Source organism: Haliaeetus leucocephalus, unplaced genomic scaffold, assembly GCF_000737465.1.
Source record: "Haliaeetus leucocephalus isolate CR32 unplaced genomic scaffold, Haliaeetus_leucocephalus-4.0 Scaffold228, whole genome shotgun sequence".
Classification (NCBI taxonomy): domain Eukaryota; kingdom Metazoa; phylum Chordata; class Aves; order Accipitriformes; family Accipitridae; genus Haliaeetus; species Haliaeetus leucocephalus.
Genome location: NW_010972664.1, coordinates 5,013,968 through 5,039,229, shown reverse-complemented (window position 1 = coordinate 5,039,229; position 25,262 = coordinate 5,013,968). Strand labels below are relative to the sequence as shown.

Below are 25,262 nucleotides of genomic sequence, written 5' to 3'. Positions count from 1 at the left end.
ATGGCTAGTAAGCTATTTATTGATATCCTGCCTTCATGGTTATGGGAAGGAGGGGAGTGTCTTGATTAAAAATGATGAAGCAGGGAGTCTCTTAATTTAAAATAGTCTTCATTTTCTGAAGTTTAACCTAGACATAGTTGAAGTTTTCAGAAAAATTGTGAAATTCCCTTTTCATATTTAGTAGTTGCATTTATATTTGTAGGCCAGAAAGACTGTATTTTTAATGTTTCATTTGCTATGTGGAGGGCTATTGTTTGGTTTGTACACTGGACATAACAATACAGGACTAAATCTATTGCTTGTCTCCAAAAACTTAAATACAGGAAGAGGCCAGTAAAAATAAATAAAATTTATCTTAATAAAGGAGCTGTCTACATGTTATGTCCTCTTGGTAATATTTTGATTCGTGGTGTTTTCTTTTCTATGAATATGTTGAAAATACTGAGAGACCAGGCACTCTTGAACAAGTGACAGAAAACAGTATGATGTGTGACTGAAGGGCTTATGTTCCATTCCTCCTCAGTGCTTAACTGTAAATACGGAAATGCTTGTGCTAGAAGAATTTCTACAAGGAATATATATTGAGAAAAGCCTGTAGAAAGTAGTAGTGAGTATATTGGGTTTAGAAGTTGTAGCCTATCTATCCTTCTGTAATAAGATTTTTTTTTTCATCTCCCAGTTTATAAAGGGATGATGTGAGCTGTATCCAAGATACCAAGAGGCTAGACTTAGGGACATAAGAAGTTTTTACTAGTCTTGTGTTACAGTCCTGTCTCTCTATTCCTCCCTCCCACTGTTACCATGCAGTATCAGGTTTTCAAAGGGTATGTTGTTTTCTGACAATAAAATGTTCCCTTTAAGACCTAAATAAGAAAACAAGTAGTGAAATAAGTTACCAGCATAGCATGGCTGTGTGAAAGAATGAAATGGAACAAAAGAGAATGAGTAATGACATTGGCAAATAATTTTTTGCAGATAAAGATGTAATTTTACTTGTTTGAGGATTGTTTTCCCTTTTTTTAAAGAAGACCCATGCAAAGCATTTATCACTTCAGCAAGTTTATTTTTTAAAATAAAAAAACAAAGGAATGAAAAATCATTACTGAGAAATATTTCATAAGTCCAATTCAAAATGTCTTTGTGCAAGTAATCTCTAATGGTTTCTTGTCTCTGTTTTGTGTTTCACTTCTTGTCGTTTTGAATTTCCGTATGGCATTGCTGGAGGGGGAGAGGAGAAATCATCTTACCGTTTGTACATATTTGGCTTTCCTCAAACAGTGTAACACAACACTTTTCTGACATTGAAGCAGGCTTTTTTTTTTTCTGAAATCAAAGTTTACTTCTTCCTTTGACAAAGAATTTTTGACTTAAAGGTGCAAAAACCATTATGTGCCCCCTAATATGGTTGAAATACATTTTCAGCTTGGGCCCTAAGAAAGCTGTATCACTTCTTTGTATACAGTGCAATGACAGCATGAAGTATGGTACTTTGAATGCATACATCTTTCAGTGAAATGAAATCCTATTTTTGGAAATAATGTTTTAAAATAATTAATGAATACATGCATGCAAAATAAATTCCAGCAATTACATGAAACTTTGGGGTAGAGAAAGGAGCAGTAGGTGTTAAAATTTTCTTTTAGTAAAAAATTATTCAAGGAAGAAAAGTTGGAGGTAGCTACTTAGATGAGATTGCTTATATTATTTTATACAGCTAGTTCAGAAGTACTTGTTTCAAAACCTGAAAAATAAATGAAAATTTTATCATGTTTTAAGCAGCTGTAATGTAATCTAGAAATAATTTCTGCTCCAATTCTCATTTACCAGTGTAAATGTATTTTGTATCTATTGACTTGGTGTCACAAGGAAGACCTAAAATGATTAGTTAGTTGTATCTTGAGAGGCTCCCAGCTTTGTTATGCCTTCAGCTGATTCAGGTCTTAGGGCTAACTTAAATGTGTTTCAACTATAAGATGAATACTGTCATGTTTGTGTCTGTATATAGCAAATTGCTGAATTTCAAAACTGGAAGGGATAGCTGTAATCTGCAAATAAAGAGGCACAGTATAATGGAATGAAGAGAGGGAATAGCTCTAGGCGAATCTCTCTTTCTGGGAAACTGAATCTCATAGATTCACAGTGCTAGACCATTCATCTACGACTATTTACTTGTTTCCTAACTTCCTTTGAACAAAGTTGCTTGAAAAAAACATTACTATTAAGATAGATAACCAGTCTTGCTTCATGATACCTTCCTTTCTTATGGCAATGACTCTAGACAAAAGTTAGCATTCTGAACTATGAAGACACTTGTTCAGAATCGTCCCTTCCCCAGCTGCCACAAAGACGCACCATCCAAAATGCAACTTCTTTCCCACCTGCACCACCCAGCCAATAAGAAAGAGCACTTGATCAGTTCCCAGTGAAGCCCCCCAGATGGAGTTGGTCAGATTTCTTTTTAATGTTAGAAATTCCATTTGATCTTTTCTCAAATTCAGGAAGTAAGCTGGAGTTGTAAAAAAAGATACTTTTCTTTTCTATCATGTATATGCCAGTCACTTCAGGCAGGTCACTTTGTTCACTCTTGGTGTCTCAGTCCCTAACCTAACTGTATAATGTGAGATCACCTTGCATCAATATAAATGCAGCTAGATAACAAAATACATAGTTTCCGCTTTCCTGATGGCTTTGGGTGAGGAATAACATACACTGAGTAGTGTTTTCCTTCATAAAAGCTGGTGGCATGAAGTGACGTGGTGATTTCAACAAGTTATTTATAGAAAGTTCTTAGACTTTTTTTAGCTCTTCTGAGGCTTTTCTAAATAAAAAAATCAAGAACCATCACCAGTAGTTTGAAGTCTAGCAGGTATCCTCTGCTTCTGTTTTTGAACCCATGCTGCTCAGCACATGGACATACACCTCACACTGGTGTTCTTAATGTATGGGTTGATACGTATCTGGAGTTACATATGTAATATGCTAGTCATGAGGAAATGTTGGAGTGTGTTACTGGGTCTTTGATTTCCTAGTTATTTGAACAATTTTCTATACTAAAACCTGAAAATTGGTAGGTGAAATACAAAATCGGCAGAAGCTCTGTGCAATGACACTCTGAGTACCTCTTAAAAGCTTTTTATCAAAAGGCATATTACTAGGGGGGCAAATGGCCAAAATATTTTCTCTAGTCTTTCTGCCTGTAGTGAGAATGATTACCTGAAGAAAGGGGAGTGGAATAATGCCACTTAAGCCAGTGCATCTTGTGGATCTTCTGATGTCTCTTAAAGCTGTTCCTTGAAAAGGCAAGCCCTATTCAGAAGTACAAGGGGAAGAGAATGTGAAAGATTACCTAAACTGCAGAAAGGGCATTTTCTGCTACAACTGATTTTTCAAAGAATGCAGTAACATTCAGTTACAGTCTAGTTTGTTTCCCTATTGTGTTTTAAATTTCAACAAACATCTTGTTTTAAGCCTGTTCTCTCAAATTGCAAGATTTTTTTTTCTATTTTTTTTTTTCTTGTCTCCCCACATGCCAACAAAAAATATGATGAAGGCTTCACTGGACAATTGTTCTCTAATCTTACAGATTTTGGAGGCTATTTTATAAATCACTTGCTACTTGTAGCAGAGGTGCCATCAGTACCAATTCTCTAAGTCCTCTTTTTATCTGAGGAGCGATGTTTTGCATTGGCTTCCAAAGCAATTGCCTGCTGGGCTTTATCTAAACCTTCTAATGGTTTTTCTTCTTTCCTCTATTTTATCTTTTCCTGTATTTTTTTTCTTTTCATCCATTTCTCAGTTGTGTTGACACTGGTTTAATGTACAGGTGAGTTGAGACTATCTTTAAATTACACTTGTAAATCCAGCCCATCTGTTCATCAGGGTACTTATAACGGTCTGCCCTAGCCTTTGCATTAGTTGCAGTCTCCACATGCACACGCACACTGGCAGCACCATCCTCAGTTACTCAAACAGGGACCTGCTTCACAAAGTTGCTACATCTACACTGTGCAAAACCATTTGGTTTAGGGGTTTTATGTCATAGTCTAAAAGCATGGCATCAGAAGTTCTTGGTGTCTGATGTGATTAATTGTAGATTAGTATTAGATGGTAATGCTCTTCAGAGACTGTTTCTTAATTACAATCTTTATGCTATTCTGGTGGTGTAAATAATCATAAAAGTATTTTAATAATATGCAAGCATTATGTTGTTATTGTATTTTAACTTTCCCTTTGTTTTTTATACTCTGAGAAGCGAATAAAGATGGTCCAAGGATGAGGTTTAAATTTTGTAACACTTCCATCCGTATAAAACATTTGTATGCATAACACCCATGTGATGCAATTGCAAATCTGTGCTAAATTTTAAAAGCTGATGTAGTGAGCATTCCAAGACTAAGTATTTTTGTGGAAGCAGCACATCTCAATGATTTTAAATGAATTTTGATTTTCAACATCATGCAGGTGCAGTTACCCTCCATCTGACAGATATCTTGCAAAAAGTTCAGAATAACACTTTGAAAACTGTGAAACTTGGTCCCTCTTCCAGTGAGAGGGAGAGAGAACACCAGGCCAATTACTGCCTTGAACAGGTCAGATTTACAACATCAGAGGGTTTTGCTCATTAATACGTACCTTTTGTGCACCTCCATTAGTAGATCTCATTTACAGACAGGTAAGGCATTTCAATTTGCACCATACCTTTTCTGTTCCGTGACTGAACTCCATGACTACTTAGTCAGTTCAGTATACTGGCTGATAGTCATAAATAGTTCAGTCAATCATTAGGCAGATGTGACTCTTCTTAAAACTCTTTCCTTTTGTAGCGTGGCAAAGTACCAGAGACCCTCAGTACTGATCTCTTAACTGTTCTTTCTGAAAAAAACAAACTTGTAAGCCTCAAGATCCATTTCCACATAGCAAAAAAAACCAAACCAAAACAAACCAAACAAAAAAAACACCACTCAAAAACCCCAAACCCACAACAGTATGAATTATCTTGCCTTAGGCGTCCTGGTTATGATTGACTGTATTGAGCAGAGATCTTGCAACAGATTATGCTGTCACTATACAATTACTATGCTAGCAGTTCGGAAATATGCTAAAACTAATAAACATCCCTTACAAAAATTGCTTTCAAGTGTCTAGTTAGTCTTAAATAAACCAGTCACCTTCTTTCATTTCTCATGTAGGAGTATCTTAAAAAAAAGTCCCCCATAAAACAAAAAAACCCTAAAGATAACAATGAACAGGCTGAAAGGGAAAAAAAGACGCTGAAACAGTGAGTACACAAGTAGGTAAATTGATGGGGAACGTTCTTCTGATATACGTATGAATATTTATGAACCACTGAGGATACTGCTTTTGAAACATATGTTGCAAAGCAGCAGTTTTCTTCTTTGGAATATTAGTGTATTTCTAAGCTAGTTTTCTTTCCAAATTAAAATGAAAAGTCAAATTTTTCTGAGATGAAAAATCAGGAAATTATTTCCTCTTGATAGAATTTAAAGTGGTTTTAGCACTGTTTTCTATTTATTTACTCGTAAGCAGAAGGAAAATTAATCAGAAAGTAAATGTACTGTTTAATTCAGCATAGTGCAAATGAGAATTTGAAACTCTCAAGGCTTCCCCTTTCCTCCTCAGGTTGCTCAAAACACTGACACTTCCACAAGGAGGTTTTGGCAGGCTTGTATTTTCTATGTTAAGTAGTCAGTTTGTTTTGACTTTGGTTAGTGTCATTCTTTAACCACTTAAATCTGTTGTCTGAGTCATGATAATCCCTATCTGAACTACTGTTAGATGTTTTTCTGAACAGCAACATGTTATGACTTGTTACTAGTCGAGTTACTAGATAAAAATTCCTTCTAAAACCCTAGCAAATCATACTGAAACACTACTGGTTTGAGTGGAAATGCCAAAAAAGTAATATGTAATACTGTGACATGTTCTGATTTGGGATTGGTGGTTTTGCTTTGTCTTTAAATAGAGCTAGAAAACATTGAACCAACATTTGTGTTAGCAACTAGACACACATCTCATCACTTTTTCCCAGGGTAATATCTTATGCAGAGTTACTCAGCTGTTCGATGCTTGAATTGGGACTATGGGCTACAAATGAGAGCAACATCACTCTTTTTTCAGTGGCATGTTGCTATTTTGTGGATCAACAGCTATGCCTGGAGGACCTGCAGCAGTTTCTGCCGATTGCTGCAAGCAGTCCAAGTGGGCTAGGCGGGACTTGTGCAGAGTTACTTATTGCCCTGCAAGGCAGCATGGGGCAACTGATAAGCAATATCTTAAAGCTGTAGGAGGCAGTGGCTGCCAGCTCAGAGCTTCAACTGGATTTTTGCTTTTCAATTGCTGTGACTGGCAGTGTAGTCCAATCTTGGCTAGCCCTAATCTCAGCAAGGGCCTCTAGCACTCCTGATATAGCATCTTGGCTTTTTTTATAAACATGGTTTTCCATTTTCTGCTGGGTCTGATTCACCCTTTACTTTCTCCTTTCTTCAAACTGTCCTTTTGGGTTAAATAACTTCAGTTACACAAACTAGCCGTCAACTGGTAAACTCAAGCATACATATCTGGGATACATTTTGGGCCCTTTTACCTCTTAGAGCTCACACAGTGTATTGCTGTCTGAAAATGGTTTAGTACGAGCATTTGAAAGTGGCAGTATGAAGCGTTTGGTTTTACTTGTTGCCCACACTCAGAGTCCTTTGTCTACACATACAATTCATTAATCTTCTTATCTCATGTATCACATTTACTTTAATAACTGTATAGGAAAGCAGATTGGTTAACTGATATATCATCTCAGGATTGTTTTAAACTATTAGCAAAGCATATGACACAAAATGTGGCTTCTGTTATTTATATTTTCCCCAGCATGTTTGAATTTTACGGATGGCTAATATTCATCCCACAGCAGTAGCCCTGAAGCAAAGGGGATAGTTGGCCAATCTTTTTTCAGTGTCAGTAGTTGGCATTCATTTTCATCTGCTGTGTATAAAAAAAGAAAAACAAACAAACAAACAAAAAATCAAAAAAGCCCCACACAAAGAGAAAACCCCAACCAACAACAAACAAACCTGATCTAACCTTAAATCCTCAGTGCATTATTTAGTATCAGCCTCGTACATTCTTTTGCTGCGACATGGAAGTATAATAAAAATTTAAATGTCTTCCTGCTAAGTAATGAAATTGAAGTAGTTGTAGAAACAAAATGCACTGCGCTGAGCAGTAGGAAAGCTGGATTTTGCCAGGGCTGTGCTTTTTTTATCAGCTCACTGAGGCAAGTCCATTTCTTGAAACAAATTATTTTGAGAACTCTGTAAAAGAAACCTGGCTTTAAAATGTTTGCAACTCTTCTCATTTTGGAAGGCTTTCTGTATTCTGAAACATTGGTAATATGCAATTTGGGTCATAAAGTTTGCCTTTCTTCTTAACAATGGGTTTGGATTTAATAGCCAAGCACTACATGCATTATATTGAAGTGGTGTTGTCAAACTCCGTAATGATTAAAACACTTGAAAGAACACTTTGAAAATATGTCTGTATCTTACTGATCTGTATTTTGTAAACAGTATGTAATTGGAAGATGTGATTATGTTCAAAAACTTTTTTGATGTATGTTGCTATAATGTTTAATTGCCAGGTTAGGAACCTGCAAGGATTTTAATGTAAAAAGTTTTATCAAACGTGATATGTGGCTTATTTTGGAATCATTTAACTGGTTTTTCACACTTCAGTGTGGTGAAATTCTCTGCTATCATTAAGATTCTCTGTATGAGAGCGTTATAAGTTTATATGAAATTTTGTACTCCTTTTTATTTCTGTACACTTTTATTTTGACATTAGGATACTTTAACTTTCCGTGCTGGTTTCTGCGTGTATTTTTTTAATTTTTTTTTTAATTTTTTTTTGGTCCAAGGACTCAGAGAAGGCCTTTGACCTTTTACAACTTCTGTCAGAGACTAAACTATGTCCAGACCTAATTATACAGGGGTTGCATTGACTCACAGCAGATCAGTTAATTATACCTTCATCAGAACTGAGCTGGACTGTAAAACCTGGGCTATTTAAGCACAGAAAGTTCATATGCCAGTCAGCATGCCATGATGAGATGTGCTGGCATCTATCACAAATATATCAGACTTCTCTCTTGCTCTTTCTTCAGGAGCTCTGCACAACTTTGTCATTTGTTCCATATCTCAGAGCAAAGTGTAGTGCTAGGACATGTCATATGATACATGTCTGAAAGACCTGCTAAAGACCATAGTCATAAACAGGCTTCTCTGACTCCAGGGTAACTTTTATAAGTGAAGCAGGTCTTTGTAAGAATAGATATCAATTAAATGCAATCAGAGAATACAAAATAAGCTCAAGTAAGGGCTGTCACAACACTGCTGCCTTGTCTTTGAAGTACAAGCCATGTTTTCAGCCTGGCTACCCTCATATAAATCTAGAAAACATACATTTGAAAACAACAATGATAATCTACCATTATGAACTATTCTCTCATATGTATTTTCACTAAGAGGTTGAGGGCTGAGTAGGCAGGTAGCACATCCAAAATGTTGGTGAGTGCACTGCTGAAAAAAACGCATGGATAGCATGGTCACTGTTGTAGTGGAGTTTTTCTATAGGGAGAATGTTGCAAACTGGAAATGTTCCAGAATAGGACTAGCTCACATGCAGTGCACCTAGCTCTGGAGCTGTTTTTCTGCTTGATTTTACATTTTTTCTGTTTGTTTCAACTAATTCTCAAGCAAATTTCTTATCTAAAGTATGGCTCAAGTTAGATACTAGTTTCACCTAAGATTTCAGCTGTTGTGTAGAATTGTGTTTAGAAACAAATAGACCATTTGATTACATTTTTATATAAATTTATATATAATGTTTATATATATTTGTGTATATGTAAGCTCACAGTGGTGAGACATTACAGTAATAGGTTGCTTTGAAACAGTGCCGAGTCCTGCAAACAGAATACTGCTTGTACCTACAAAATTCACAAATCACTTATGTAACTTTCAGAATGCAAATAACTCCATGTCCTTAATTACATGAAACATATGTGGTATGTGAACTTAGAAATACTTTTGGTGTTTTACATCAGAGGAGTCTAACATTGGCAGCTATAGCCTTGAGACTGAGCACATCAGAGGTAAGTCTCTGGACTCTTAAGAACTGTGCCACAGTGCCCAGGTACTGCTTGCTTCAGCTGCTGTACTGGCTGTTTGGTGTTTTCCATCTCTTTGAGGAAAAGGTGGTGTAGCTAGCAGTATGATGCTGTGCCTTTTTCAAAGACTTAACAATAGCCACGTAATTGTGTTTTTCAAAATACCCAGGTTTTGGGTATTGGCAATTTTGAAAATTGCCCAGGTCCACTGAAAACAATGGCAAATAAGAGATGTTTAAAATTGTGGAGGTCTTGAGAAGTTGTTTTTTAAAACAAATTATTTTTAGGATGTTTATAAATACATTCTCAGTGTGACAGGTTTGAGCCAGCCTCAGGTGGAGGACAGGAGGTAGCTGGCAGAAGGAAGCTTTAATGTAGGCTCAAAGCAGTGATATGTGATTCTAGGAGGACTCTCAGGAATGTACTGCTTGTTTGAGGACATTAGGTAAGAAGCGGTTCAGAGCTGCAACCAGAAGTATTCTCTGGTGGCTGATTCATATTGTTTCAAGAAAGCAAGACTTTGTGGGCTTTTTGGGTTTTTTTTGGTTTTGGCATAAGGATGACCAGCCTGATTTGTGGAGAGCGGAACAAGTTCCCAATCAGTGCCTTATCTGCCTTTTTGTTTTCTTGTTGCATCGATTCCGCATATGAAGTATGCGTTTAGATGTAAGTATTCGTAGTGCTTGTAATGATGTATATAAAAGAAAGAAAGGAGCCAATTTCCCAGAATAGATGATATGCTATTGCAGGTGGACTCTGTGTGTATTTGAGTAGTGTCTGAATACGAGAGCTGATGTTCTCTGTGCATCGTTTTTACCTTTCAGAGGCTTGCATGACTAGGACATCTGCAGTCAGGGAATCAGGGTAGCAGGGCTGAGGTGGATGTCTGTGCATGTGCAGAAAAATTAACCTTACAAGGAAAACCCAAGTATCTTTTGGGATATGACTTCTCCCTTACACAAGCATACTTTGCTACTTCCCTGTCTTTCCCCCACCCCAGATAAGACCATTTAATTTAAACATTGTCATTCTGGTGCTCTGCTTTGTTTTTCACTACTGCCCACTTCTCCATGCTCTTGTCTCAATTCCTTCAAATGACTTCTCCACAACCTGCACGGCTTCTCACGATCTACCTTCTTCTGTTTTGTCCATTGACTTTTACTTTAGACTGTACTGTCTGCCTTTTTTCCTTTTTTTTTTTGTCTGCATTGTGCTCCTTCTTTCACAAAATGCCTATTTTTTTTTTTTTCCCCCTATCACCACCTTACCAAATGCTAAGTTGCCAGTTCTATGGAACAAGACTCATGTATTTTCTTTTCTGTTTATTTGCTTGAAATAGTTGTATAGAACTGTGTGAAGACATAGTGCTGTGTTAATATTTGTCAATGAAAATATAAAGCTTTATTTTCTTTGAAAGCGTTGTAACATTTTAGAAGTTGAAAGTTTCGCTGTCGGTATCTTTGAATGTCACTTGATTAATATTTATATATTCAAGAGTCCTGACATCTGTCACTTGGGGTATTTAAAAACTTTTCTGTTTCAAATAAATGAGAAATTTCTCAACTCCTTTTAGATTCAGCCAGTATAGAGAAGTTTGCAAAAATATCTGACACTGTCCAGTCTTGCACAAAGTTGCCTTCCCAGACATCTTTGTTGCTTGTCAGATTTGACATCTATTGCAGTCCTCTCTGTATTGTAAGTTCATAGAATCATGGAATCGTTTAGGTTGGAAAAGACCCTCAAGATCATCGAGTCCAACTGTCAACCCAACACCACCATGCCCACTAAACCATGTCCTGAAGTGCCTTGTCTACGTGTTTTTTGAACACCTCCAGGGATGGTGACCCCACCACTTCCCTGGGCAGCCTGGTCCAATACCTGACAACCCTTTCAGTAAAGAAATTTCTCCTAATACCCAGTCTAAGCCTCACCTGGTGCAACTTGAGGCCATTTCCTCTTGTCCTATCACTTGTTACCTGGGAAAAGAGACCAACACCCACCTCACTACAACCCCATTTCAGGCAGTTGTAGAGAGCGATAAGGTCTCCCCTCAGCCTCATTTTCTCCAGACTAAACAGTCCCAGTTCATTCAGCTGCTTCTTATGAGACTTGTGCTCCGTATAAGATATGTAAGTTTCTTGTGAATGCCTAGACTCCAAAGGCAAGCTGGTAATTTTTTTTTCTTTTTTTTTTTTGTTTATGAGCTGCTTTTTGAATTGGTCAAACTTTAATTTCAAATTTTCTTATTTTGTGCTGTTAACAAATGCATAATTATTTCATTTTAACTTAGTTTGTTCCTATAGCAAGAAAAGAATATTACTGAACTTTCATTTTTTTATTTACATCATATTGAAAAGCTTTAACTTTCATATCTATCAAATGCTATTCAAGTAGTTTCTCTCTTTGGTTTACATTTTCTTTCTCTTTCAGTAATATAATCCTTTATATACTCTTTCAAAATTAGAGGATTAAATTCTGGACTTACTGACACCAGTAAGAAAACTGCTATTTATTGAATATATTAATGCAAAAAGTTTGCCATCTTTGTGTGACCTCTTCCTTTTCCAGTCTGGTCATTGATTCACTTTTTAAGCCCATTAACCTGTCAGTTGTGGTACCAGTCAATACCTGGCAGTATGTGACACTCGTTTTTTTGGTGTTTTGTGGGTTTGTTTTTTGGTTTTGTTTTTTTTTTAACCTTTACGAAGTGTTGTGGAATATTTCTATTCCTAAATATTTTAGTGACCTCTTGGAAGTGGTTAACTAAATTATTTATACTGTGCCTGTACACATAGATCATGGTGGGAATGTCACAGTATCCAAGTCAGTCTCTTGTTTTTAGGAAGATGCAGCTAATAGAAACAACTAAATGGAAACTGCTTCAGTGTAACAGCAAAACAAATAGTTTACATTGTTACTCAATTTTTTAAATACTGTATGAGAGCATGGAGTAAATTTTAAGTCTGAAATATATTACTCTACACTGGGGGAGGGGTGCCAAAATGTAAACTTATAGAACTGAAAGTTTCTAAGAGTAGATTAGTAAAATAACCATCCTCTCAGGGTCCCTTGTAGACTAGATAACTTCTCATGTTACTCTTTTCTTGTCTGTCGGTATGAACTGCAGAAACTCTTGAGCTCTGCTCACTAAAGCATTCAAGGGAAAACATTCTGCCCCTAGAAACTGAATACTATTGTCAGTGACACTACAAATATTTCATTGAATACTCTTTTGATGGAACACTACAAATAAATAAATGAAAGACTTATTTGTTCCAGAGAAATGTTTTTTTCTGTCTAAATATAGCTCTACTAAATAGGAACACGCTGGCATAACCGTCATGTGCTCTGCTTCTATTGAAAAGTAAAGTAAATCATAGTAAGCAATGCTATGGTCTCTCCACTATGCCTGTGACTGGCTACTTCTCTATGTAAGCAAGCTCCTCAGCCATCCAGCCTTTCCTAACACAGGTACAGAGGTGGTGCTTCTGAGCACAATTGCTTGTTTTCTTGTTACTTGGGCTTTTTTTTTTTCTGTAATTGATCCGACAAAAGGTGTAGATTTGAAATAAGAGGACTAAACAATGCTATTTAGTATGGTTGGAACTTTTATTGGAACAATTGGAAAATTATCTCCTTTAAGAACTTGGAACTGTTTTATCAACATTATAAAATTGTACAGTATGATATCTCCAACTTTTTAACATCAGTAGGAAATGAGTGAAGACAGACCAGCCTTGATAGGAAGGGGGAATGGGAGAGAAGCAAGTCATTTATTGGTATACCACAACCCAGAAAATTCTATTTAATTTTAAACATTTTTTTGAAGAGAGGGCAGAACTGTGCTTAAGTGTTACCAAAATCTCCCTGAAATGTGAGACGGCAAGAGTTTTGGGTAACTGCGCTAGCTCCTCTTCGGATACAGTATGTGAGGATGCATCAGCTGGCTTAGAGCTGTTTAAGGGATATTGTTGAAGATGGGAACTATGAGGGAATGTGTTGTTTTCAGAAGCTAAAGATATTTCTGTTCTGTGCCATGCAGATGTATGAGCAAGCACAGAGAGCTTAACCTGTTCCTAAAGTGCTTTGAATTATAGTCATTCTCGCCCAAAAGCTGCTTAGGTAAGCCAGACACAGCACCTGGAAATACGCAAGAGAACTATGGTGTCACTGTGTCATTTTAATAGCATATGAATCTGATAGAGATGAAGTAAAACATATTTCACAGAAGTTTCAGGTGAGAGTTTATTTCTTTTTGTTTCTGTTTTACTTCACAGCAGTATTTTGCTCTTGAATTCAGTTGAAATTTTTAAAAATTACTTTTTCCAGTTTAAAATGAGGACGTACGTGAGAGAAGAATGTACCGTAACTGGTTGGGAAAAATGTAATTTAATAGGATTTCTGGTTTTCTCTTGCTTGCTAAATAGGATGTGTTAGGAATAGATTACAATAAATATGATTTGATGAGAATATTTTAGAAAAACTTATCACTGAACTTTGAAAGTGCTGCAATCAGCTAAATATAAAAAAAAGCTAGTTAGATATTGCAAGTTGTAGTATATATAAAAAAATTGAGAACTTCTGATAGAGAGGCAAAACTTCAGGACATCTAATCACAAGTAAAGATTAACTGTATTTATCGGGCTTGACAACCTGTGTACCAAGCAGTAGCATGGTGTGATTTGAAATGGCTGGTATATTAAAATAGGAAAATCAGAGTACTGGATCTTTCAACAGTAGTATAAAATTAGTACAGTATCTTGCAAGAGCACAGACTCAGTAAACATTTGTCAGCTTCTGTAAAAAAGAAATGGTAAAGTATGAAGCCACTTGAATTTAAGCAAAGTCTGTGATATCAGAATATTTGCTTTCCTGGATGGCTTGTTTGTATTAACCTGTGCCTGTTTGCCTTGATGACTGAGGGAATAATAAAGCTGATCTGTTTGACAAAAGGCATTTATTGTAAGTGACATATACTACAAAGGTATCTCTTTTGGAGGAGAAAAGATCAGTAATCAGTAAGCGCCCTTTTTATAAAACTATAAAAAGTAATAAAATACTTGGTGATGAATATAGTTTCTAAAGTTAACGTTTTCCTGCTGAGCAATGTTGTACAACTTTGCGTTGCCAAAAGCTTTGTCGTGGATGTGTTTATATACACACAGTTTTCCTGGGTTTGTAAAATTTTTTTATGTTGTACTTTATTCTTTCTGATTTGAAAATCTACATTTTCATTTCTTAAGTAAGAATAGAAACCAGTTTTCAGAGTTCTTGAAATGTTTTGAGTTTTAGTCATACCAATTGTAAACAGATAAGTGAAGGGAGGAGGGTCATCTGCAGAATCTCCAGGATCATGACAAGCAAGTCTCCTACACCTCTGTAGGAGACTGTGGTCCCAAACTCTTTGAATCCATAAGTGGTTTCTCTGTCACCCAGTTTGGCTTTTTTAATATAAAAGTCTCAAAAGAAGAGATGGAGAGTATATTGTCCCAATTAAGGTTTTGCTAGAGCTAATATTCCCCAGCACACAAATCTTATTTTATGAAACAGTCTTATACAGAAAGTTTCACAACTACTGGTAGTTATCAAAAAGCAAAAAGCTGTGGTTCATATATCTAAGGGTAACATTCTGAAAATTTATTTCAGGTTATCTTGAAGGGGTTTTTTTAATGTGATTGATTTGTTTGTTTTCTTCAGAGCTTCAACAATTAATCATAGCACTGAAACTACATTTCTAGATAAGCTGAAAGATTTCTCCTTGGAGCAACAAGTCAGACATCCCAGAGAATTCCTCAATTTCATTCTGTAGCTGGCCTGGTTCTTCTAGTCAGCTACTGTGGATAGCACTAAACATCGTCTTTCATCCCTTTATTATGTCTACTGAGATTCTTTTGACTCCCCTTGTCTCAAGAGTACTGTATCCCTGGTGTGATCTGGGGTAAACATTTTAAGGACTTAACACTTTCCTATGTCTTTGATACGTTAGAGGCATGCTTGTGTTTTTCATGACTATCACACCAGAGGAGATGCATTCTTTGATCACTTAATACAGGCAAGGTTAAGCATCCCCTCCTTTCTCTCCTAGGAGAGATGAAAGATCTGAGTTTCAAAACAAATATGGTATTTATCCTGATTTTTGCCTTACCATAGACTGCAAGGAGGGAATAGCTGGTATTTTCAGAAAATGGGAGAAAAATACTTTTCTCACAGAACTGGCTTTACCAATACCTCTTTCTACCATTACCTCATGTGTGAGATTTTCTTTAGTCTGTTTTATGTAGGTGTTACAATATAATTGTTTGCCTGAATTGATTTTGTTAGTCTTTTCTGGACCCATATGTCATTGAATACAAGTGCTAGAGAGATTAAAAAAAAAAAAATTAAGGTCTCCCAGTGATCTAAGCCAAGTGTTTCAGGAGGAGTCCATTTGGAATTTCACTTTATTATATTGTTACATGGATGACAAGATTTAATGAATGCTTGTAATGAAGCCCATTCTCTCATAATTTGAAGGCAATATAGAGTTTCTTATTTGGTTTTGGTAGTATTAATGTTTAAAAGATTCGGTACAAACATGAGTAAATACAAAGTATCAGAATTACTTAATATCCAAGAGCTTCACAACTAGGGAAAATGAGGATTAATTGTTTGAAAAGTTTATTTTTTGAAATAATGATAAATACCGTATGCTAACTAGATCTAGTTTACATTGATTCTATTTATAATCTGCAGATTGTTGCATTGTCATCATTGTTCACAAAGGTAGTGAGGTTAAATTCAAATCAGTTACAACTCCTGAATGAATTGATTATCTGGCTTGTGTAAATTGGCGTAATTCTACTTACTTTGATAGAAATATGTTAAGGTGGAACTGTTGAAATTTTGTCCCAATGTGTTCAGTCTCCAGTTCATCAGCTTTAAATAGGATCTTTTTTATAGCATTTTAGATCGTTTAAGAACTTGTTCAGCCTTCCACATGTAATTAAACTCTTATCTTTGATGTATCAAATAAACTACTTGCTTTAACTGCTTTTAAAGTATTTAATGTCATACTTAATTCAAAATACAAACAAACCAAAATAACAGGCATCTCTTGACACTGCTTGCTGCATCTTTTAAATATGCCTTCAGTTCTGCTTAGCCTGATTCTTTGAGAGAGAATTGCTAGTAAAAATGTCTAAAGAAGAGAGATTAAGAAAACTTTAATGACCTGTGGGGAGAAGCTTCAAAGCAGTCATCAGGAACATAACTACTTTGTGGTGTAAATGCATTTCTAGCCTAATAAACAAGTGTGATGTAAATTTTCATTATAGTAATAGGAAGTTAATTTGTTTGTTAAAATTGTGATCTTGAAATCTTGTACATAGTAAAGTTGTCCTATATGTGCAATATGTAGGAAGTAGCAAACTTGAATTAATTCCTAGATAAAATTAGTAGGCATTGCACTTCAATGATTTGTCTTTGGTTTGTTTCTCTAATCAAAATTTCAGCTAATTTCAGCTTTGTTCTCTGCCTCCCCCACATTAGTTCCATTGTCTTGATTTGTATCATTTGTAGCAGCTGGCTTCTTGTCAATCTGTAGTTCGGACCTTTACATCAAACAGCAAATTAATTACAGGAAAAGAAACCCAGATAGTACTTCTATGCTTAGAGGCTTTCACAATTATCAAGAAGTGAATGTTGCTGATTCTTCTCAGAAATGAGAAGTGGAACATGGGGAAGGGGGCAGTGCGTGCATCACAGGTAGCATTAGTTATCTCTAGAAATGAGTGTTGGTCAGTTACCTGTACCTTCCCTTTCCTAGACCCTCCCCTCATTTGTTGTAAAGTTAAATTAGGAAAAAATAGCAATTAAGAAAAAAAAAAAAAGTATGAGGTGTGTTTTTTTTAAAAGATTTTACAATCATAGAATAGGTTGGGTTGGAAGGGATGTTAAAGGTCATCTAGTTCCAACCCTCCTGCCATGGGCAGGAACACCTTCCACTAGACCAGGTTGCTTAAGGCCCCATCCAACCTGGCCTTGAACACTTCCAGGGATGGGACATCCACAACCTCTCTGGGAAATCTGTTCCAGTATCTCACCACCCTGACAGTGAAGAGCTTCTTCCTTACATCTAATCTAAAACTACCCTCTTTCAGTTTAAAGCCATCACCCCTTGTCCTATCACTACATGCCCTGGTAAAAAGTCCCTCTCTGGCTTTCTTGTAGGCCCCCTTTAAGTACTGCAAGGCTGCTATAAGGTCTCCCTGGAGTCTTCCCTTCTCCAGGCTGAACAACCCCAACTCTCAGCCTGCCTTCCTAGGAGCAGTTCTCCAGCCCTCTGATCATCTTCGTGGCCCTCCCCTGGATTCACTCCAACAGGTCTATGTCCTTCTTATGTTGGGGGCCCCAGAGCTAAACACAGTACTCCAGGTGGGGTCTCATGAGAGTGGAGTAGAGGAGAACAATCACTTCCCTCGACCTGCCGGTCATGCTTCTTTTTAGATAGCCTCAGTGCATCTCAAGTGCAAAAACACTCTCTGGAGTTTATTGGAAGGCCTGCTTGCATCCTAAATGTTAGTTCCTTCTCCCTATACCACATCTTAAAAACATAACCAAAAATGCCTACTTCAACTTGTTCTGTCATTATGTATGAACTTCTATTTTTCTTTCTCAAAAGAGAAATCAAGGGACCCTTTTAAAATCAAGCAACACATGCAAAAAACTCATGAGGGTGTTGTCCAGAAGGTGCCCACAGAAACACGTTTAAACTGCGAGCAGTCAGTGTTTAGACCCTCAACATGCTTTACAGACATTAGTAAGTAATTTAATCTTCTATCAGGTTGCTGCACTATGTTAAATTCCTTTTTTCTTAATGACCATTAGTAATGGCTAGAACAATAACATTGCTTTTGTACTTTGCTGTGCTTCTATTGTTCTTTAAAAAAAAAAACCAACAAAATGCAGCATTCAAAGAACTTTTGTGGGGAAACAGGCAAAGCGAGTGGAGGTGGGGGAGTTCGTATATGGTATAAACTTTCTACTTACAGTGAAATACTCTATTGAAATGATGGGCTAGTTTAGTCTAACTTATTTGCTATCTTCTGTTGCTTATTTCCCCTGTTTTTATGTTTTTCTTGAACAAATAGGTACGATTTTCTTGGCTATCTTTTCAAGATACAGATCATCTCTGACTTTCTGATGGTTTTTGCTATCTTTAACTGAACTATCTCATGTAGTCTATCTTTTCAATAGTGCACAGATCATGAAAGAAGGTAATACTTCGCCCAGCTCTTACAAGAATATTGAATTTAGTTAGATACAGTGTCTGTTTTGTAGCAATATCTTTCCTCATTTTCCGTACCGTATTGTTAGCACAGTTTAAGAGCTCAGTCCAGCATTATTCCAAGGTCATTTTCAAAGTCCTGCTGCGATTCTGATTCTTTTATATTTGTTTCTGGTTTTGAGCTGAATATGAAATTTAGTGGTTTAGCTTTTGAACGGGAAATTTAATTTACAACTTGTCAGTTCGTTTACAAAATGGATACCACTGTGAAGGATTCTCCTAAATATATATGCAGCCTTTCTTTTTTGTTCTCTGTTCATTTCTTTGTTCCTGTGAAGCATGGAAATATACAAAAATCACTTTGAAAATGTACATTCATAGTTGTCACTGCTGACCATATCCTCCAGGCCTTCCAGGCAGTGCAGGCTGTGTGGGACAGCAGATGGTGGCTGCACATGTAGGGTATCCATCCAGGAAACAACGTTTGCTTTCTCTCAGCATCCCTGCCCTTCATCTTCCCACAAACCTCCAGTTTATTGACAAAACTTGAGTAACTGCTTGTAGAAGTAGTTAGGATCCTTTTTTTTTTTAAAAAAAAATAGAAACCCTCTTAAATTTGATCATACTGCTTCCCATACATATTTCCAGGTACACTACTTGTCTCTGTTTTATGGTGAGTAGATGTTCTGTGTAATCTCTATGAAATGTTTGTGATGAATCAACTGTCATAGGCTTTGAAATGTGTGTTTAACTTTCAAGGCACTTAACACATTTTAATCCTGTGTAAAATGAATAGTCTAAAATGACTGAGAGTCTGCTAGGCAGCGGATTATAGCACGAGGTAGAACCATTAAGTCCATTTGGATTTGTCTCAAACTGCAATAATGACAGTATATAAAACAAGACGACTTTGGATACATGAAAGTCATTCAAAATACTGACTCCCAAATGAGGTGTTGCTGTGAAACTTCAGCTTTGACAGCTGAGATTTGCTTTGGAGATTCTACATAAGGGAAGTTAAGCTTTTTCTTGATTAAATTACTTTTTTCCTTCTTTTTTAATGGTGTGTGATCTATGTCTGAATAAACCTATTCCTTGTCTTAAAGTCTATTCAGTAGTTCTGTGGGCTAGATAATCAAGATGAGACTGGCAAACTTGTGAAGCACTGCTGTTATAGAAAATGAAATACAGTGGCATTTACACATGCACAAAGGGACCTGATCGGGTGGGCATACAGAGGAACACAGTGCTCAATCATGCTTCATTCCAACCTGAAATGTCTCTGGTGCTCGTGACAGTGTGTTATGTTTGGAAAAGGAGCTCCCCTTGCAAGGTTGCTGAATTGACCTGTACTGTTAGATTTCCTGAGTTGTCACACCCCTGAAGTCACTTATTTTCAGTATCAAATACTGAATGCATCATCATTAAGCATTGCACTTTACTGTCTATAATCTAGCCTGCTACTTGAACTAGGATGTCTTTTTGAATTTTTCTAGGAAGTGAGGAACCGAGATTCAAGTCATCTTATTAAATAGTTATTTTTATACCACTGTGGAAACAATAATGACAGTATTTATAGCCAGGATAAAAAGTTCAAAAAAAGTGGTCAAAGTGCATCTAACTGGTCTTTTAATTGAAGTTTAAATGATAAAATGGGAGATTTCTGCCTCTGCGGTTAAACGAACGGTAGCGCTGATTTCTGTTAAGTGCTCTAAAACAATGGATTTCTACTGTTAAAGTGATGGGTTTAGGTTTCATAGTGACTCTAAAATTTGTATCCCGGTTGACTGAATTTCTGTTGCCCTCTTTAAAGGATGAGAAATTTTTAAGCATGGCATGATAGCATAGAGGTTATAATTCATTTAGCACTTTATGTTTCCCCTGGAGTCCATGGATATTTTGCTCTGGTGGTTTCACTGGTCAAACAAACCTGGCACAAGTATGAAAGATCTGAGAGACATTTTAATATCAAAATGAGTATTTATATATGGAGAATTATTCTTTGGAATTTAACACTTGTAGAAAGGAAATACACTTTAATGTATCTTTCTTTTGCAGTTTTATTCTATTTTTAGCACATGATTTCACAGATCCTTAATATTTTTAAATGTAGGTAATGAATTTGGACATCCGGAATGGCTTGACTTCCCCAGAAAAGGGAATAATGAGAGCTACCACTATGCCAGAAGACAGTTTAATCTTACTGAGGATCATCTTCTTCGCTATAGATTCCTAAATACATTTGATAGAGATATGAATAAATTGGAGGAAAGATTTGGCTGGCTTGCATCTCCCCCGGTAAGCTATATATACTAAATGATAAGTTTTTAGTCACCAGTTGGGTACATGTTCAGAATAACAAGAATACCAAATTTGCATGCAGAAATTTTAAACAGCACTTTATTATGCACTGCGTAATGCCCCACCATATATTTCAAGTTGTCAAAACGTGTCACTGAAATATCTTCCACAGATAATAGAAATGTGAAACAGTCTCCTTTTAGCTTTATAGCAAGCTCTTTTCCTATTATTTTTGCTATTTTTATTTAGTAACTGCAGATTGGATAAAGTAAAGCAGGCTATAAAATTGTCTGTAATCCAATCCAAGGATTGCTTTGGGAAACTGTAAATTGTTCTGACAATTTACTTTATATAAATTATTACTCTGTTACTGAGAAAACACTTTCAGTAGGGTATATAGTCTCCTGGTCTTCAACCTGGCACTTTTGTATTTACCTTTTTTAGCCAAATATTGCACTGTACTTTTTATCAAAGCAACTCAATTATTATAATTTGTCAGTGTTTAATTATTCCATACTAGTCATAATCCACTTTAAAGAATTTTTTAAATGGATGTCAAGTTATTTATTAATGGCTTTAGCAAATAGAACAAAGGTGGTATGTGCAACAGTTTAATGTGGCTTATCAAAGCTATTTCTCACACAGGTTTTGAAAAACAAACAAAAAAACATATCCAGTGCTTCACTTTCTGAACTACTAACAGTAGATGGAATGCAGATCCCCATAACAAGCAGACTGAAGATCTGATTTGATAAAAGGAATCCATTTTTTGCTAAAGTGTGATAAAAAGACCGTGTTACTGATCTTTAAGCAAGAATTTTTCAAGTACTCTGTACCTAACATGCTTCTAACTCTTTAATTTTACGTTGGCTTATAAAAAGTAAGCTACAGTTTAGTACTCAAAAATCTTATATGACATTACATAGGTAAACAATTTCAGTTTGCATGTTAATGCCCTTATCTATGTTGCTTGAATCTTTGACTGTTTTACTTGGAATAAGGTATAGAAGCAGTGGGGTTTTTCTTTTTTTTATGTTAATTCAGTTAGAAATGAAATATTTTACAGTATTAGATTTTTATTTTTTCTTTCCTAGGCCTTTGTAAGTGAAAAGCATGAATCCAATAAGGTCATAGCATTTGAGAGAGCAGGTCTCATTTTTATTTTCAACTTCCATCCATATCAAAGTTACGTGGACTACAGAGTGGGTATTGAAACTCCAGGAAAATATCCTTTTCTTCACTGTTTTGCTTGTACAGAAAAGCTTTAGAAGTTGAAAACTAATTTCTGTTTTCTAATATGAATGCAAACTGTAGTTAGAAGGTAAGAAACCACTTACTCGTCATCAGTATAATCCTGCTTTAATTTTTAGTGTACAGCAAAAAAATAGTTTAGAAATTTGCCTTCTTCATAAGAGATCATTTTGTAGAAACTAAAAGTAAAAAATTGCAATTTAAAGACTACGTTAAAGTTTCCTTGTGATGCCTTGTTTTTTGGAATTAAGTTGAGACATGAAAAAGCAAGTAACTCCTGCTTCTTAAACTGTAGAAATTGACCACAATAAGATGAGGCTGTGCATGCAGTCACACAGGAAAATGCATTAGCTTAAACCTTCATCACAAAAGTTGTACATTTTCTGTTTTGTAACTGGGTGGACTGAGAATGTGCCCTTAGCTCAGCTGAGCAGTAAATGATTACTCTTGAGTAATTGGCTGGTTTTGCATTTGTATCCAAACTTGTAGCATTGGGGGAGATTCAAAAAATGAATGCTACCTTGCCGGAGGAATTTAATTTGCCCAAATTCAGTTTGTTTCAAGTCCTTTGACAAACACAGTCTAGTAAATCTTGCTGTGTCAGTTTAAAGCACTGTAGTTCCAGTTTTGGCCTACTCTCCTTTTATTTATCAGCAACTTCAGGCAACTACTGCCATATTTCAGTTGCTTTAGTTCAATGTATTGCTTTAACTCCTGAGCACTGCTGAATTGACCTACAGCATCCGAGGGACTTAGCGGGATTCTGGTTTAGAAACATCAAGTCAAACCCACTTTCTTTAGTGCTTTCTTCTGCTACCTCTGTGCTGCTACTGGAACTCCTGGCAAAGGTAGAGTGGGGTAGTAAAATCTTAATCTGGTGTTGTGAGATATGCCAATACTTGACTGTCATAGGCTTCAGGTATTCACCTGTTTAAGTTGATGCTACTGCATTTTATCTGTCTTGTATGAAATTCTTTGAGTTCTGCAGATGGAAAAGGTGTAAGTTCAGTGTTAAGGACTACAACACATAACAGAATTAGCATGACTTTTTTGTTCTGATACTTATACAGATACAATTAAATCCAATCCATGTTTTGTTGTTTACTTTCTGCCTTTCTTTTTCAAAGATGCTAGAGGTTCAATAATCAGAAATGCGTAAGAAATATTTTTGAAAAATCTCACTCTTAATAACTTTTGTATCACTGATTTTCTCTCTTTTCCATAGCACATCTTCATCAGGCTTGTATTTAATTACGATTGTATATGAGGCTGTTTTCCTAACTTCATTTTCTGGTTTGTGTAAATTAAGTGAATACCTAGGCATTGTTTTTTGGGGTGTGTAAATACCCTACACACATTGTTACAAAAATTCTGCTCCTTGGTATTTACAGCTAAGATTAAGCTGTGCTCAGGCTTCTGAAACTAATTGGGCTTTCTTTATGTTTATGGAAATACTTTTATGACCAGTTTGTTGACTAAATATTTAATATAAGCAGCCTTTTTGTTTTTATCAGTGCTCTAAATTTTTCAGTCATTTCAGAAACACTTAATGTATCTATTTTACACTACCTGAATCCCTTTTTCTTATATAAATTAGGCATTTACTGTTTGCATAGAATCCTGGACGCGTTGGTCCTGTTTCAGCTGAGGCTGCTCTATAGTAGCTTTTATGAAGCAATTTGTGAAATCTGCTTTTCACTGGTTTTACCTTTCAATTCAAGGCCCAGTTAGATTTCAGTAAGTTGATCTGTTGCTAGTTCACACTGGGCATTGAAACAGCTTTCTATTGTGTCTTGGCCAGAAACAGTCATTGCTAATGGATTGGGGCTTTTTTGTTTGTTGGTTTGGGATTTCTTTTTTTTTAATGTAAGCAGAAACTCACTGGAAAATGATTGCTATTCACTTAGTAGTAGATGATCAGGGATTTTCTTACATCCTTAATGTTTATTTTGGTTCACTGAAAATCATACTGAAACTTAACAACAGCTCAAGTGTATTCAAAACAAGTATGATATAAACAAGGCATACAGATAATTTTCCATATTTGCAGTTTATATCATATTTTTTAATATGCTACTGTCAGTACACATCCTTGTCTTTTAAGTGTGTGCAGTATAATTTTATTTACGTCATATATTATAGATAGTTTAAATTTAAAAGACCTTTGTTAAAGCATAAAGATCAATATTAGCTTTTTGTTCACTAACTAAAGTTTTTATTGCTAATGGAACTGCCCAGTACCATCGTTTGCTTTTGTTAAGGTGCTTTGTCTGACTAATCCCTCCTGTCCCAAGCAAACAGTGGATTTTGTGGTTCTCTGATCTTGGTGGCAGCAGAGGGCTCTAAATGCTGCTGCTGCTGCTCTTCTCTGTGAAACATAGTGCTTCTTCACCTCTGCTGAGAGCCTTGTTCGTTTGGTTAAGGAAGCGTCTGTCCCCTTTTACAGTATTGTACTCCTTGCAACTCTGAAAGGAAGTAGTTCTCTTAATTTAGTATTCTTACTTGGGAATCACAAATGTAGAATCTTCCCATAAATCACCTTTTCAACAATCTTCCCCTATTCATTTTATTCTGTGGCAGTTCAATGGATGAACCAGGGGAAATTCCTGAAAACCCTCTGGGAGGGAACTGTTGCCAACTGGCTCTCAGCCTGATTTAACCTTGGATATTTAAGTCTGAAGGTAGGAACCTTCTCTTCCTTCCAGTATCTCGGATTCTGAAGATGCAAATTGTTCTGAATAATACAAGTACTTAGGCAGACATATCTCACGAGATTGTGCAAGTTCTGGTTCACAGAGCTGGAAACGATCTTCAGGTTTAAAAAGCTGCAGTGTTTTGCATGGTTGTCCCTCAAGGTGAACACAGCAGTGTTTCCCATGCCAGGAGAATAAAAAACCTCCTCTCAGTTGAAAAGAAAATCTCATAAAGACACTTTGCTAGAGTTGGGCATGTGCATTTGAACAAATAATTTAGCTGCCCCAAATTTGTAGTTTTACCTTATAAAAGCAGATTGAATGTGTCTTCATCAGACTTTCCTGAAACAGAACTTAGGCAGTTGCAGTGGTTTCTGTTTATTGTTGAAATAAAAATCATAATATTTCTTTTTAAACTGTTGTGCATAAAGAAGAGAAAATAACAAAGGAGTGAAAAGGAAAATGTGAGTTTAACAGGTTAAAACCTTTTGATTTGGTTTGTAGGCATCTTTACATTTTTTCTTTTCTCTTTGGCCTTTGAAATAGAAGTCTCATTTATGTTAATTAAGATCTC

At 36.1% G+C, this 25,262-nt stretch overlaps 1 protein-coding gene across 1 annotated transcript in view; it reads left to right on the top strand.

The window, feature by feature from the left end:
- The window catches only part of GBE1 (glucan (1,4-alpha-), branching enzyme 1), a 171,129-nt gene that overhangs the window by 124,100 nt on the left and 21,767 nt on the right, over window positions 1–25,262 (top strand). Inside the window, exons 13-14 of the mRNA XM_010567636.1 lie at window positions 20,557–20,741; window positions 21,839–21,986. Coding sequence (XP_010565938.1) covers window positions 20,557–20,741; window positions 21,839–21,986 — 333 coding nt within the window. The remainder of the gene's footprint in view (window positions 1–20,556; window positions 20,742–21,838; window positions 21,987–25,262) is intronic.